The sequence below is a fragment of the Corvus kubaryi genome, unplaced genomic scaffold (assembly GCF_017639235.1).
Source record: "Corvus kubaryi isolate FWS band 111438036 unplaced genomic scaffold, C.kubaryi_AGA036_p1.0 129, whole genome shotgun sequence".
Lineage (NCBI taxonomy): Eukaryota > Metazoa > Chordata > Aves > Passeriformes > Corvidae > Corvus > Corvus kubaryi.
The window spans coordinates 2,336,788-2,353,192 of record NW_024580664.1 but is presented as its reverse complement, the minus strand read 5'-3'; the positions used below and the strand labels follow the sequence as shown (position 1 = coordinate 2,353,192).

At 38.9% G+C, this 16,405-nt stretch overlaps 2 protein-coding genes across 12 annotated transcripts in view; one reads left to right on the top strand and one right to left on the bottom strand.

The window, feature by feature from the left end:
* ANKS1B (ankyrin repeat and sterile alpha motif domain containing 1B) overlaps positions 1–16,405 on the top strand; it is a 413,072-nt gene that overhangs the window by 394,154 nt on the left and 2,513 nt on the right. For 8 of the 9 annotated variants that reach the window (XM_042026379.1, XM_042026406.1, XM_042026397.1 and 5 more), the window contains 3 exons: positions 5,622–5,708; positions 10,301–10,438; positions 15,701–15,868. In XM_042026379.1, coding sequence (XP_041882313.1) covers positions 5,622–5,708; positions 10,301–10,438; positions 15,701–15,868 — 393 coding nt within the window. The remainder of the gene's footprint in view (positions 1–5,621; positions 5,709–10,300; positions 10,439–15,700; positions 15,869–16,405) is intronic. The other variant, XM_042026361.1, reaches the window with a different exon arrangement.
* The window catches only part of APAF1 (apoptotic peptidase activating factor 1), a 51,443-nt gene continuing 47,391 nt past the window's right edge, over positions 12,354–16,405 (bottom strand). Inside the window, exons 27-28 of one of the 3 annotated variants that reach the window (XR_006015757.1) lie at positions 15,110–16,065; positions 12,354–12,590 (exon numbers count right to left, since the gene is read on the bottom strand). The gene's annotated coding sequence lies outside the window, so the exon portion shown is untranslated. Of the gene's footprint in view, positions 16,066–16,405 lie in introns of all 3 variants that reach the window. The other 2 variants (XR_006015756.1, XR_006015755.1) reach the window with 2 other exon arrangements.

Below are 16,405 nucleotides of genomic sequence, written 5' to 3'. Positions count from 1 at the left end.
CTGTGTGAGGAGCAGCTGAGGACACTTGTTCTGTTCAGCCTGGAAGAGACTGAGGGGAGACCTCATTGCAGTCTGCAGCTTCCTCATGAGGGGAAGAGGAGGGGCAGACACTGATCTCTTCTCTGTGCTGGCCAGTGAGAGGGAATGGCCTGAAGTTGTGTCAGGGGAGGTTTAGGCTGGATATCAGAAAAAGATTCTTCACCCAGAGGGTGTCTGGGCACTGGAACAGGCTCCCCAGGGCAGTGGTCACAGCGCCAGCCTGACAGAGCTCAAGAAGCGTTTGGACAACGCTCTCAGGCACAGGGTGTGACTCTTGGGGATGGCCCTGTGCAGGCCAGGAGTTGGATTCAATTATTCTTCTGGTTCCCTTCCAGCTAAGACTTCTATGATTCTTTGAACTGCTTAGTGAAGTTTCATAAGCCTTAAATAAATAACAGGCTTACAGGTATGGTAGTAGGTGATACCAACAGATGTTTCACATGTTTTGAAAAGTGCAGTCTGATGCCATTTAGAATTAATAGTTGCTCCCAGTTTGGGAAAAAGTTCAGATTCTTATAATGAAGTGGATTCCAGTACATAACTGAATAGAATTGCCAGCTACAGTGTTCATATAGATATTAAAAATCAATATAGGACTGAAGATTCATTTGACAAAGTAGAAAGCCAAGATGAAGACTTAAGATTTTACAGGCTCATAAACTTTTACTTGGAATTTATTTAGGTATGGGATTTCTAGTGACTTGTCATAGCTGAATAATGTTTCTTTACTGTATATTTGCAATATCAAATACAATTACATATAAACCTAAAAGTGAACCTTTTCATTTTGGCCACTGTGTGAAAGCTGAATCAGGTATATTTATATATAGTATATTCAGATATATATATATATATATTTATAATTATAAATACATGTATAAGTGCATTGAGGTGGTCAACGTGACAAAGTAGAAGTACCAGGGTGTCCCATTTCCTTTTGTCAGGAAATAAATAAATGAGATGCAAGATTTTCAGAGTGGGCTGTGTTACACCATGTGCTACAGTTTATCAAGGGAATGTGTGAGTTTCTTACTTGGACGCCATTCTATGTGTGTTTCTGAATTTCTTATTCGGCTGCTTTGTGTGTGTGTGCTCTGAGATAGCATGGTTTGTACACTGCAGGAGCATTCAAAGGTTTTGAATTAGTGCTCTCAGTTCTGCACAGAGTAAGGTATTTAGGTACAATCCTGTCTTGAAAGGGTTAAAAGCCCTTCAGGGTTGCAGATTTTGTATTTGATTTTTAAAAATAAACCAGTAGTTTATATTACTTTATTTAAAAAACAGTCCTCTGCCTCTTAAGTCATTGTTAATTACCTTGATTTGTTAGGCACACTGTCAGGGTGGATCTCAAATTAGTTGGATTTTAGTTTATATTCTAAATAAATGTCTAGCAGTTCTGTCCAGCCTTTAACTCAAAATCAATATGCAAGTGGAAATGCTTTACCATACTTAAGATAATTTGTAGTACTACTGTAGTATGAAAATGAGTTTAGACTCTGGATATGAGAGTGATGTTTTTTTCCATGAAACTAAAGAAAATCCATGAACAAGATGAGAAGCAAGATTGCACTCCCTCTCTTGCTCTCTCTGGCACCACTGCTCTTGCGTCGCCTTGTGACCCATTTCAAAAGGAGGAATTGGGAGCAGCACTGTCCAAGCGTGTGCAGGTTTTTGGCACTGTCCTAAATAATGGCAGCTGTGAGTTCAGATGCAAACTCAGAAGAGTCTTAAATTCAGACCTTTATTGTAAAAGCAGTCACTATAGTAACCAGGCAATTATGCAGAAGGTACCTTCTACCTTCTTCCACTGGGCTGATCTCCACTGTGGGTGCTGAGGGGATGAAGCAGCTTCACTGCAGCAGCTGCATCAAAATACAGACAAGACTGGTACTCCTGATGTTCCTTGTTCTGAAGAGAAAGATGCTCTGTGTCTTTTGAGAAGTCTGGGGAAGCTGCACATATGTCACATTAGATTCAGGATGGTGATGCTTTTTTCTGTCTTCCTGTGTACGCAGACAAACCTGTTTTATGGTTCTTGAATTATACATCGCCTGCTTTCATGTAGTCACCTACCTGTCTGGCAGCAAGGATTTCAGAGGTGGGACCAAAGCTCAGTCTCTCTAGCAGTGCAGAGACTCCTGGCTGCAGGAGCAGTGCACCCATGGAAACAGGGCATGCACATCTGTCCTGACATAGGTGACCAGCTGATCAGCAACAGGCACTGGCAGGGAGCCTGGAAGAGGCTTGCTGTTCACCCAGGTGATTCTCCTGAAGAAGTGCATTGAAATTAAGAGCAGTTATAGTCACAAACAATGCAGTTCATAGGAACTATGACCAGTTCCAGGCTAGTGAGCACTTGCCCAAAGACAGTGTCCTGTCACTATGATTGCTTCTACGTGAGATGAAATCTAATCCTGCTACTATGGTATGAACATGCCTTGGAGCATTAGACCATATGTCAGCATGCACATGACATCCAATGCCAGCCTTCAGCTGTGGCTCCTGTAACTTTGGCTCAAGTCCATATGCTTCCCACAGAGACACCAGATGGACAAGAATATTTTGTCATCTCATTGTGTCCTCATGGAGTTGATACAGTGGCTAGAACCTAAAAGCCTGAGGAAAGGGAATACTGACTCCTTGTGTTCCACCTTATTCTCAGATTCTGGGCACAGACATGGGCAGAGATGCCCACTTGGCCTGCACAGAGGTGTGAAATGTCTGACCAAGAAAGCTGTGGGACTTCATCTCAGCATCCTAGAATTCAGAGCCAAAGCACCTACAGTGCCTGAGCAAAAGGTATTCATCCTGTATCTCTGAATTCTCACGTTACACGTTCTGGCAGACAACTCCTTCATTAAAAAGAAAGGAACAACAAGCGAATAGTGTGAGCTCACCATGACAACTCAAAACTGTTGAAGCCTGGAAACTGCTTGGAAATAATAATTATCTGGTGGGCTTCAGTTACTGTATCACTAAGAGTCGAGCCAGGCAATAGAGCTGCGTGTTTTTCTTGATGGCACTGTCATAATAACAAAGGATGTTATTCCACTGCCCAGCTGTTTGTTTCAATGGGAGTATAAGTGCAGAATTGTTACACCAGATTATAATTCTACACTGGACTGCAGTCTTTCAGAACACCTTTGCACAAATCCTGGGGTTTGTATGGTTTACAGGCTGATGAGGAACATCCTGTGCTCCTTACCAGATGAGACAGTTTGGTTTAATAAATTACAAGCGTCCATCAGTCTCTGATTCATTTCCTAATTTGCCAGCTGTAATTTAATAGCATCTTGGTGAGCTATTTCACTCAGAGACAGTCTTCTGGCAGTTTGCAACCCCAGTTAAATACTAGAGGTCAGGTCTGGTCTAGACAAACCCAGGTGAATGTGGAGCAGATGAAGATGATTAAATTATGAACTGCAGGTCTAGAGGAAGGAGGTTATTGGTACAGTGTGGCCTGGCCAACAGGATGCTTCACCTTTATGGCAAATAGCAGATGGTGGGAATTATACCGAAAAGCTGAGTACCTGTGTTTGTATAGCACATTGGAGAAAAGGAATTTTGCTGTTAAGGAGGTAATTGCAATAATCAAAATGCGAAAGAAAGCGCTCTTGTGTGTAGCTGTTGGACTAGAATGAAAGGACAAAAGTTGGATGATTGCTGCCTTGCCAGATGATTAAAGTGATATTGTCATATTTGTGACTATTTTGTCTAGTATGAGCATGTATGGGGTTTATTGCTTGTTATTCTGATAGCTGTATGTCCTGCAGCTTCTGTACAGTCACTGTCATGCTTTCTGTGCATTGAAATTGAATTTTATGAAAAGGTTCATTTGAGATCTGTTACAGTGACACACACACACACACAGGTAGCTGTTTGCTCTGCTTTTGGCAGGGATACCATTTCTTTCTCCACTCAGTTCAGAAGCACACAGATCAGATTAGTGTCTTCAGATTTTGTTAAAATTCTTCAGGATGTTTTATCATTTAAGCTTTCATTTCTTAAAAGTGCCGAGTATTCTGGGTGAAAGGAGTTTTCTCCAGGATAAATTGACGCTTGATTGCTGTCTCAAGTCTCTCGTCATTTGATATGGAGAGATCCAACAAGTCCTCTCTATTACACGGACGGATGGGGCCCTCCTTGAAGTTTAATTAGAGGTTATAGGCTTCATGGCCCAGACACTAATTGCAGAGTGTAGCTGGATCTGTAGCTTAGAACTTTACGCTGACAAAAATGAAGTCTTGTTTGATTCTGGGAGGATCAAGAGCCAATAAGGAGACATGATTACAGGGTTGGTTTTTTTTGTTTTAAGCTTCTGTTTGTTTTGCTCTCTAGTGTTAGCATCACCTACTTTTTCAAACATATTTTTTTACTTACTGTTTGTGTTTTCAAGTTTCTATCTCTGCTGCTTTGGGTTTTTTTGAATAATACAAAGCCACCGCTGCTACTTTTGTTCAGCTGCTTTAATGATCTTCCTATGTGCCAATTCTAGACTTCAGTGTGTTTGCACTCGCCTTCTGTGTGCCGATGTTTCTTCGTGTTTGCCTGTAACTGTCAAAAGTTCAAGTTCATTTCCTCTCAAGAAAATATTGGATTGATCTCTGTGATTGTTTGTAGATAGCTCCATAAATAAGCATTTTCTGAGTGTTACCTATTTATCTATAATAGTTTATGTAGAATAGTCTAGTCCATCATTGTCTTCCACCTTAAAAGAACTCAAATCAGTTATAAACTATTATGCTGTATTTTGGGGTTTTATTTGGTTGGTTTTGGGGTTGTTCTAGTAAATTTAATCTGTAAACTAATGAACATTTTTTTCTGCAGAGAACTTAAATCTGCTCCAAATATTTTCCTATTCTGTTCAGTGGGAAATATATTTGCTGTGTGCATCACACTGAAGGCACACAGAAGCAGACTAGCATAAAAGGAAAAACAATCTTACAGGAGGGCATGAACTGTAGGTAGGAGAACCTGGCACAGAGAGAATGCAGAATAAGCCTGTGTGCTAATTCATGTGTAAAGCAGCTTCCAGTAGCAGCTGCAGTCGAAGTGTGGAGTGACAAGATACAACGCTGGGCTGACGGATTGACTGGCAGGCCTGGCGGGCTGCAAGGATACCTCGTGTCACAAATACAACTGTGAAGAAGGGAAAACCAGGGAAATCTTTCTAAATAACAACTAATTGCAGCAAAGAAACAGTACAACAAGAAGTACTGTGCTGTTGATTCTTACAGCTGGGAAGGGCAGGAGAAGGGGAGGGAGGCAGCAGTGGATGGGGCATATCAGATAGATGTCCTAAACACACATGTTTTGGGAAACACTGGTTGCATGACTGGTCTTTTTAAGCCTGGAAAAGTTGCTTTATTATCTTCCCACTGTGTTATGAAAAAGGAAAATTTTTACCATCCTCATAACAAACTTAAAGCTTTTTTTAGTTTTGTAACTACAAGAGAGCATAAATTGGGAGCTGGCTGAAGAAAAAGTAAAATATTTGTTTAACTTAGGTATTTAATTAGAAGAAGAGAGCACTGTTCTTGCAATGCAACACAACTCTAATAATATCTTCATTTTGATTTCAGAAGTCTACGGAACAGATGAAGAAAGTACCAACTATTGTCCTATCTGTCTCTTACAAGGGAGTCAAATTTATTGATGCCACAAATAAGGTATGTGCAATTATTCAATATTAGGTTTTTTTCCTCACAACTAGGAAAAATAGTAATACCTATAAAGGCCAGGCCAGAGAGGGGACAGATTTGCACTTCGTGTTTTCCTCTCCTTTTTTTCTCCTCTTTTCTCCAAAATGGGTATAATGTTATTGTCATTCTCCAGAAACTCAGTCTGGAGGACAAGTGAAGCAGTTTTAATGGCTTATTTGGAGATCATTGCATCCAGCATTCTGCTATTAAATGCAAGCTTATCACAACAGACGTTCAGCAGGGAGCCTCTGTGGAATCCTTTACCATATTCTTCTCTATACAGTTCCTTAAGTATGCATTATATATATACATATATATATGTTCGTTAATATAATCTGGGGAAATTTAAAAAAAAAAGATGTCTCAATAAGGAATAAAGATGCAGTTTCATCCAGGGCCAGCTATTTTAAGAATAAGAAACACAAGCCTTGAATGTCCTATCCAGACACTCAAATACCACAGCCTCTCTGTGAGCTGTTTTCTTGATGCTAGCCATTTAACTACCTGAACTGCAGCAGCTTCTTAATAGTTGCTATTCCACATTTTTTTTCATCTTCCTGTGTGGCAATGCTCCTGTGCTTTGTTTCTTACATTTTGAAATACATCCAAATCTTTAAAAAACCCCAACTAACCAAAGCCTCAAAAGCAGAACTTGAGAGATCAGAGAATTCAGTGATGGATAGAGCAATGGATTATTGCTTAGCCAAAGTAAAATGTATAAACTCTGTAAACAGAAGTAAAGTAATGCATTAATTTCTCTCCTTTATGTGTCTAAAATGGCAAGGAAATACAATCCATACTGATGATTTTATATGAACAGAAAAGAAATTCTCTTTTCTGTTATGCGACTAAAACTGACTAGGCAATATAAAGAATAATCTGACAACCCAGCTACCTGACCAGGTTAATAATGTATATAGCAGCTTTGTGTTGCTGAACATTCAGACCACACAGTACATCTATCCCAGTATCCATCAAACTTGCCAAATCAATCAGTTTTTAAGTTTAATTAGAACTGTGTTTTACGTGAAGGGTGGAAGCAGATTTGTGAACTTCTGCTAAAGTTTGGAAGCCATATTTATAGTTAGAAGATGGCATAAAAGAAAAACTGAGGTGAAATTACTGTTGTTTCAAGTCTGGCATATTTGCCATAGCAGAGGGACCAGGGATTCCTGACAGCTCCTTTTTCCTTCCATTGATTCAAAACTGAGCTTCTACAACCCTCATTCCCTTTATGTTCTCTCATGTGTAGGACATAAATCAGGACATTGTAATGTTATTGACTCTAACTTGGATAATGCTGTTTTCAGCTCTTAAATCTCCTCTGTAGTGTAAAGGATGTAACTGCAATGTCCTTCGGTTTACAAAAAAAATCAGGAGAACAAAAGGAGCTTCTTGTGTCTCTTTGCACAGTGCATAGAGTCTTATGTAAGATGGAAACCTGAAAGAAGTTTGGCCAATTGCATTAGATCACTCTAGATGAGTCCCACTGAAACCTAGTAGTGCAACGGATGTATTTGATGGAGGTAAATAGTGCCACAGTCCAATGTTTTTTCTCAAGTGGTAGATTGCTTTCTCTCCAGTTCAAAATCTGCACTGCCTTTCCCTTCTGTAAAAACCAGGTAATAGCCTGCAACTCTCCCAGAAGCGTTGTTATCATCCTTGTCCACAGTGTGCTGTTCCCAATTCCTTCAAGACCCAAAACAGATTAGCACTAAGGTGAGAGCATATTCAGACTTGTACTGCTTCCATATGAGCTTCTAGTTGACAGCGCTGGGCACCACTTAGCAATAAATACATACTTTTAATGACAAAACTAGCTAGCAGTTCTGTGCTTGAAAACTCAGCTCTCATGGCTGTTCATCCTTTTCCTTTATGCCACCAAGCTAAGAATTTGTATTCCCAGTCATAGCAGGCAAAGTTTCAGGTGACGAAGGGGCCCTGACCTCATTCCACGACAGCTATTTCAGTGGCACCTTGAAGCTTGGCATGACACCATTTCTTTGCAAGTGAGGCCAGAAAGAAATTGCTGCCTAGGAAAAAGCAGATTACAGAATTTTCTTGTGGCTCACAGCTCACCCTAACTTCTGGGTGATTTCTGCCAGAAGGGAGATTGGCTGGCATGAGCTAGGCAAGCAAAAGGAAGGCTGTTTAGCAAAAACCTGGTCTTTCCAAGGTATTTCCTTGGCAGAACCAGAACTGACTTTCAGCTTCCCCACTTTTTGAGAAGCATTGGAGGTTTCTCTTGCCAAACTGAAAGACAATTTTTAGAACAGCTGTAGAGTGTCAGTCAGTGCCTGAGGAGTGTACCCAGAACAGCAAGCTGGTTCATAGCCTTCTACTTCCTACAGAATAAGACCATGGTCTACTGAAATGTGACAGTAGGACACAGTAAACACATGCACTGAAAAATGTTTCATTTTGAAAGGAGAACACAGAGGATATCCTAGAGCAGCTAGGGAAAAACTCAATTTCACTATCAATTTCTGTCCAGAAGATTTAGTTTAAGTATACTTTATTTTATTCAAAACAAACTTGATATGTGTATGTTTCTAAAATTCACTTGGTTTAAAATTAAAACATTAAAATAATCTCCATGAATTTTGACTCAAGTGCAAATCCCTGTGTCAACCCCAGGTCACCTAGAAAAAGCTTCAGCATAGCAGAGCTCTTTTCACATATGCTGCATAAATTCAGGTGATTACATTGTGGCTCATGATTTGGCATAAATACTTCACATATGATTTTAATACCTTCCAAGCTTGAATTCTTTCTGCTTTCTGAACTACATTGTTGCCAACACTACATCAACGGCAGTGTATTACAGCTCTATCTGTGGATACCTAAATCCCTGGTTTTGGTATAATTCTAATTCTCATCAAAATCTTTATTGAGGGTAAAAGTTATCAATTTGAGAACAAAGGAAATAAAATGCTTCAAGTAACATAAAAAGCAAGCAGTTGTTGAGCAGAGATTATACATGTCATTATAAATTGGCATATATTGAAACACAAGTACTGGTTTTGTCATTTTTATGAATAATGCATTAAACAGAAATAATCAAGTATGTTGCAACAATTTAAGAGGATTATTTCTTTTCTTCAGTAAGAGTTTCCTTATCTCGGTTTTTCCATAATTTGAAATTTGGTGTGCTTTTTATTAAGATTTTTTCCTAAGTCATGATTTCTTCAATTAGATGTGTTAATACCTCTTTTCGATAACTTGACACCTACATGCAAGGGGAAAGTTGCCACTTAGCAAATGAGAAAAGATATGGCAAAGCATCTGAAGCAATTTAGTTGCATGTATTTAAAAAAAAAATTTTAAAGGAGGTGGAGGAAACTAGGTGGGAAGGAAAAGAGAGGGGTGAGGGAAAACCAGATATGCTCAGAGATTGTTTTAACTTGGACAGATGCCACCATGGCAGCAGGAAGTGGTGACTGTGTGAGGAACTGGGACACTACAGGTGTCACCTGTTCCATGATGCAGTAGTGATGTCATGCTGCAGCAAGATTTGTCACTGTGGGCTTTTGTGGAAATGCCAGAGCCACAGCCAGCAGGGCTACAACTCAAGAAAGCATATAAACTAACCCCTAAGTAAATTCCTATTCAATGAATCATTCTTCTTTTTAAACAAACCATTTGAAACCCGTGTGTTGTTGAAGCAAGGCCTAGTCATAAGCCACTCTGCAGTATCTTCTTCTCTGGCTTCATGGTTTCTTTGGCCTGAACACAGTGATTACATATCAGCAGTTTATGTAATGAGTATTCATAATTTTCTCCAAAGCTTTAAGACAGCTTTTCTTTATTCCATCAGACAGACATGTCCCACCTCTCTCCCAGTAGTGTGCTATAGCTTACATTGGCTGTTGCAAGTAGTGTGGCTCGGTGCATGAACGGTTTCATTTTCCTACATGTCTCTTACAGGATGCTGTTGTCAGTAAGGGGAGATAAGTTGCCAGATCCTCCTGTAGTTACCATTTTAGTAATCAGAATCCTTTCGATATCTCACGGTTTCAATTATAAGTGATGTTTGGTGGTTTTTTCTCCTAAGCTAAAATTTGTCAAACAGCATGTGCAAAAACCTGGCTATTGAGCTTCCTAGGTTTCACCAGATCCTGTCTGTCAGTGGACTCAAACAGTGTCCCATTTTGATTATACAAAACCCCAGCAACTTCACAAGATGCTGGTATAGTGCTTGGAAACTGTATCTATAAATACAGTTTCTAAGCACTATACCAGCATCTTATGAAGTTGTGTCCTGTGTGCCAGGAAAGATGTCTCTTTGTCAAAGGATCATGAATAAACTCCAAAGCACAAGTGGCCTCATAGGGAAGACTCTAGAACATAATGGTTTCCTACCAGATGATTGGCAGTTGGAGAGAGTCAAAATTCCAAATATCTGTATAAGATCACACATGGGGTTTATTAAATCTCTTTTTAAGACATTTCTGAAATACTTCGGCATGGTAGATCAACACAGATGTGAATCTAAACCCATACCTTTTATGGCTCTTTTAAATTTAATTCCTAAATTGATTGGATTTTTTTTTTAACAGAATATTATTGCTGAACATGAAATCCGTAACATTTCCTGTGCTGCACAAGACCCCGAAGACCTTTCTACGTTTGCGTACATCACTAAAGACTTGAAGACTAATCACCACTACTGCCACGTATTCACTGCATTTGATGTGGTCAGTTTATAGAAGATACTTCATTTAATAGTTCTTTCTATTAGTAATAGTTATTTTGTTCTGTTAAAACATTTTCAGGATATATTAATGGTGATTAATGGAAGGCATCATTCATTTACCCCAGGTAAAGATTACTATGGGATAGAAAAAAAAAAGATTCTGGAGAAGAGCAGAGATTTTCTTGGATATTTCCCATCTGAAATAACTCACCTCTGTCACCTCAGCTGTTGAGTGTAAACTTAGCGAGTAGCTTTTCATACAAGACTTGCCATGTAATTCTTATAACCTAAGGTATAAGCCTAAGCCTGAGCCTTCCAAAAAGTTTGTAACAAGTATGTTTTGCCATCCATTCTAAAATCTCAGCACACACCAAAAGATTGCCTTTATTTTGAAAATAGCAAATTAATTGTTTAATTCTTATTTCCTTGTTCTATAATTCTTGCCTACATATCTCAAAATGTTACTTCAGCAAAAGTCCTTAGAGCTCCTATTATGTTGGTGGAAAATTAGTAATTTCTTCCTACAGTTGTACTTTTCCGATGGGGGATGCACAAAGTATTATTGTTTCAAGAAATCGTGAACACATATCAATTAATCAGTCATGCAGTTTTCAGCTAAATTTGGTGAAGTAAGTAGTGGCTAAATTTTTTATTACTTAGATTTATAGTCCAAAACTTACCCTTTGAGTTGTGAACAAGAGAAATTTCAGGTGCTATTAAAACTTCAAAATTATTCAAGAAAAAATGTTTTAATATAATGTGTATGAATTCTTGAAACATGCTTACATGAATATAAATAAGTTAAATCAAAAAACCAGGGGTGCCTGAACTGCAGCTTTTTATTTGGGACTGGGGAAATAGTTAACGTTGCACAGCAATAGTGTGTGGGAGAACTTAAATAACAAGATGTACAGGTAGGCTAGAGGAATTTTAGCATTTTGGTTGAGTGCTTTTGTTATTTAAATTCTCTGCTGACATTTTAGTATCCACAGGGAGTAGAAAAACTTTGAAATTGTGTTAAAAATAGATAGACAGTGATCAACAAGATGGTACATTACATCGGTTTTAGTGCTATGTGAACAACTGAAATTAGACTGAGTGAGTGAGGTTATTACTTCTCCTGGTCCATTTAAATTCTTCTTAATGGTTTTGGAGTACTGCAGTTTCATTTATAGGTTTAGTAATCAAGCAGAAACATAGACTCAGGTATTGCAGATGAAATTCATCTCCTTTCTTGGCAAGGGAAGAAAAGTAATCCAGGAATAATTACATTTTGCCCACTTCCTGTACCTTAAGAGGAGCATTTAATATCCCAAGCACTTTAAATGGCTATTTTAAGCAATACGGAAACTTTAATGTCTAACTGTCTTTACTTGGTTTTCTCCTACAACCTAATCCTCAGTGGGGTGTTACCTACTCAGATACCCTCTTTTTGTGTTGTTTTATTTCTCAGGAACTAGCATTTTTGATTCAAGTACAAGCTCTATAAAAACCAGCAAGATATTCAGAATGCAAGCATACTGTGAACTAAATTTTCTGTTTAAAGGCTAACGTTCATGTTAACTTGATCTTCCCATTTGCTAATAAAAATAATTCTACCCATTTGCCAATGGGTAGAAGTACAATCATTTAAAAAAACCTGAAGTTTAAAATGGTAGAAATCCTCAATAAGGTGGAAGGTGTTTTAAACCATATATATTTTTGTAATGCGATATATTGCATATGTTATGAAAAAAAAAATCACTGTCTTGGGTCCTTCAGTTTCTCAGGAAATGTGGGCAAGAATAATTTATTTGTAGATAGGGAAGTATTTTAGTATTATTTTAGTGACATGCAACCACAAGCATTACTGATACTATTTAGGAGTAACTGTACATTTAACTTGAGTACTCAGAGTTAAAATTCTATAATCAAAATTGCAAAACCATCAGACTTTATTACAGAATAGTGAAGGGGAAGAGGTTTGAGGGAAGAATAGGATTTATTGCTCAATATTTGAAATCCACTTCACTTTCATTCATTTACTGAGCAGCCTTTTATCTACAAGTGAAGGACTCCCTTTGGAGAAACAAACCATCAACACAGATCCTATATCAATTTCTGGTTCAGGTATTGGACATATCCAAAGTAATATCCATCATTGCCCAATGCACCTATGAACAGACAACAAAAAAGTCAGTTAAAATTTAAGGAAACAATTAGCCATTTTAACAGGTTGGCTGAGTTAAAGCTGAAGAATCCTGACTCAGACTTCACTGGGGCTCTGAATTGTAGCATTGCCTGGCAAACAAGGCAGCTGACCTCATTCCTCACCTCCCAGAAATTGTTGCTTAAGGGCGTTGGCTTACTCACTTTCCTTCTGTGCCATACCAAGCAAGGAGCAGGACTGCAGCAGCTGGGAAGCACTGCAGGCCCTCCTCTCTAAGGAGCTTGATGGGGTGCTGGGAGAATCAGACTCTCCTACAGCAGCCAGGGGCTCTACAGCTTCCGTGCTAGGCATCTGTCAGGGAGGGACACCTGTATCCTTCCTTTTGTGCCACATGTAAAAGGTGTAAATAGTCTCCTCACTCCATCAGAAGAATTCCACTATGGATTTTGGTTTGGTTTTCCACCCCTCTCCTCAAGGGAGTCCTGCTCCTACCTCTCCAATATAGCCCCTGCATGAATCTGTACCAACTCTGGTCCTTATAATCCTCTCCCAGTACTACAGGTGGGAAATTCTTCAAACCAACCTTATTTACTTATGGGGTTTTTTCAGATAATTTTTTAAAATTTCACAAGGTACAGTTCTAAAGCCCTTCTTGCCTCCATTTTCAGACTTCCCTTTGTCAAGGTTCTACCACAGTACACAATGTATGAATTTATGTACAAGCTATGGTTCAGTTTGCTTTTCAAATATTGAACAGAACAGTGAATATTCTGTTTTATTTGCTATATTTCAAATATTTATTAATCAGAGAAACAGTTACATGTTTCTTACGGTTTTCAGGTCCCAGGCAGGCCTGTTTTTTTCATTTTACAGACAACAAAGGAAAAGAGATTACAGTGGCTTCATACAAGATGCAGGACTTAAACTAAAATTATGGCTCAGTATGGCAAACTTTCAGTCTGTCTCCACTCTTATCTCCCAAATTTTCAGGCCAGTCTCAGTGATCTTTTTGTATGCCACACTGGATGGTGTATTTTCTCACTCCTACTAGTACTGTAGCCTGCATATTCTCCAACAAGCCATTCCTACACCTTGTCCTGCTGATGTATTCCTTAGTAATAATAATATCCACTGCAGACAATCTCATCATGATATAGTGTGCTCTCTTACTGTCATGACAGCTGATTCTAAAGACATCTCTCTTTAGAAGAATATTCTTATCCCACTGAAAAGCACACTCCATTTCAAATTATATTATTCTCGACATTTTTAACGACTATACTCTGTTGCTCTTAATTCCATAGCCAGAATTCTGCTAAAAGGCAGAGCACTTTATAACAGCCTCTTTAGCTTTGCTTTTATTATTCCACTGGCAAACTGCATCCTCAGTGTTTTTCAGTCCTGGCCAGTTTCCCTTGAAGTTAAAGGGGAGATAATTTGGAGACTACAGCTATCAAATCAGGCAGACATTCTTATTTAGGAAGCTATGAAACTTTGGCTGGCTTGCTGTTGTGACTGTAGTCATCAGAGAGCATGTCCCAGTGCAGGAGTATAATTGTTTTCTGTCTGGCCTAACACAGGACAGAGCTAGCACCTTTATAAGAAGCTCTTCTAATGAGCTAAATATGCTGAATTTAGCCTATATTATCATAGTATATATGAGTGATAAAAGAGGAATGGAAATTCTTCAGGGAAATTTAAGTGTAGGGCATGAAATCAAATGCTTTTCCATTTAACTTTGTTTTAATGATTGAAGGGTGGCAAATAGTGTTCTTCCAAGTGCATGCATTGCTTTCTCACTTACTGCAAGCTTAACAGTTAGACTTGACTAGTAAAGGCATATCCCATTTGAAAAAGTATCAGAAACATGAGAATTTGAAGGGGTTACCTAGGTTCAAAGCAATGCAGAATTGCTTCCAACTATAGGCTGTGGAGGTTGAGGAAGGAGAGGGTAATGTCTGAATCACATCAAAGATTTATGAATTATTCTAAGGGGACTGTAGGACATCATATGGAGGCAAGCCAACAGGCTTGCCTTTGCTCTGCAGGGGTTCCAAACATTATTGCAGAGTTAGTAGCCCAGAAATAGGCTCTAGTAGGAGCCTAAAAATAGGCTCCAGTAGGAGCCCGAAAAGAAATATACAAAAACAAACCCACAAACCTGAAGAAAAATTACCATAGGAATTCACTTGCCATTTAGATTAAGGTCAAATTTGAAACTCACAGCTGCTTTTTCATTGATGTAAAACTGTACATATAAATATGAAAAAGGTATTTATAGCAGCCCCTCTGATACCTCACTCATGCTTTATAAATCTTTCAACAAGTTTTTTTCCCTATAAACAGAGGACTGGTTTTAGGCATAATAGCCTGACTTTTTTGGTTATGCCCACTAACCTCCCTTCCCCTTGCTTACAAGAGTGTTGTTACCCCAGCATTTGAGCTCAGTTTTACTTCTAGAACACAAACCCATGAGGAGGTTTCCCTAGGACTTGCAGCACACACCTGAAGCAGTGCACTGACCTGCACACATACCCAGCTGCACTGCATCTGTAAATCAGAGCACACACTTCCAGCACTGGCCTTCTGTCCTTTTGGAAGCATCACACCCATGCTGCAGCCTCTTCCTGTGCTGCTTGGTGAGAGCACAGAGCATCCCAAGGCATGTGCCCGGGGAAGCAGCACATCAGGCTGCCAGCTCTGGAGGATGACAGAACTTTCAGGAGTTCTGAAATAAAGAGAGGCCAAATATCACACAGCAACAGTGCAAGAAGGGCTGGATCCTGAGAACAGCAGATACAGAATGAGTTGGGAAGGTGGGAAGGTTAATGTACTTGTTCTAAAAAGAGATGGGACACAATCACCCACTCATGTTTTCATGTTTAGTGAGACGTTTTCAAGGGGTTTAGAAGTAATTACTTTCAATACAATAAATTACATTTAGATTGTTTTTAATCAATGAGAAATCAAATGACAGATACAAACATTACCAAGACGGAGGAGCGTATTACCAGCGTGATTTTAATTATTTACATTACAAATCACTACCCCACTTCATGTATCTGACAATAATTCAACCTCACCTCAATTTTAACTGTTTCTGTTTTGTTCCAGAATTTAGCTTACGAAATCATTCTTACACTAGGACAAGCATTTGAGGTGGCCTATCAGCTTGCACTACAAGCACGAAAAGGGGGCCATTCTTCAACCCTCCCTGAAAGCTTTGAAAACAAACCCTCTAAACCTATTCCCAAACCACGTGTTAGTATTCGGAAGTCAGTGGTAAGTAGAAGGTAGTTATGCATGCAAAAAAATCCAAAATTCAGCTATACAGTTAAGAGTTTATATACTAGAAGCTGTAAAATAAAAATACCTCTTGAGTCAGAAATGCTCCATGTTGCCACCTTTGCTCATCAGCTGGCAGGGTTGTGTCACCACAGCACTGGCAGCCATTTCAAGCAACTGCTTATTTCAGATTCCTGCAGTTTAAGATGTTGCTTGGTTAGTCTCGTGTATATGTATCTTACAGTAATTACACAGCTTTAATTAATTCCATTTAATCAATGCATACCTCTCAAACTCTGCAGTTTCACAGACTTTCCTAATCTCCTATCGCCCAACTTGTTTGGTATACGATCACGGCATATGTATCCTAATTAAATTACAAATCCACATCAATTTACAATTATCCTGTCAGACCAAGCAACTTCTTTTCCTTTCTTACCCTGTTTTTTCTCCTTTTTTTTTTTTTTAATCTGGGATTCAATATACCTTTTCAGTATTGATCACAGACTCCTAAGAAACAAAGCTCATTGAAGC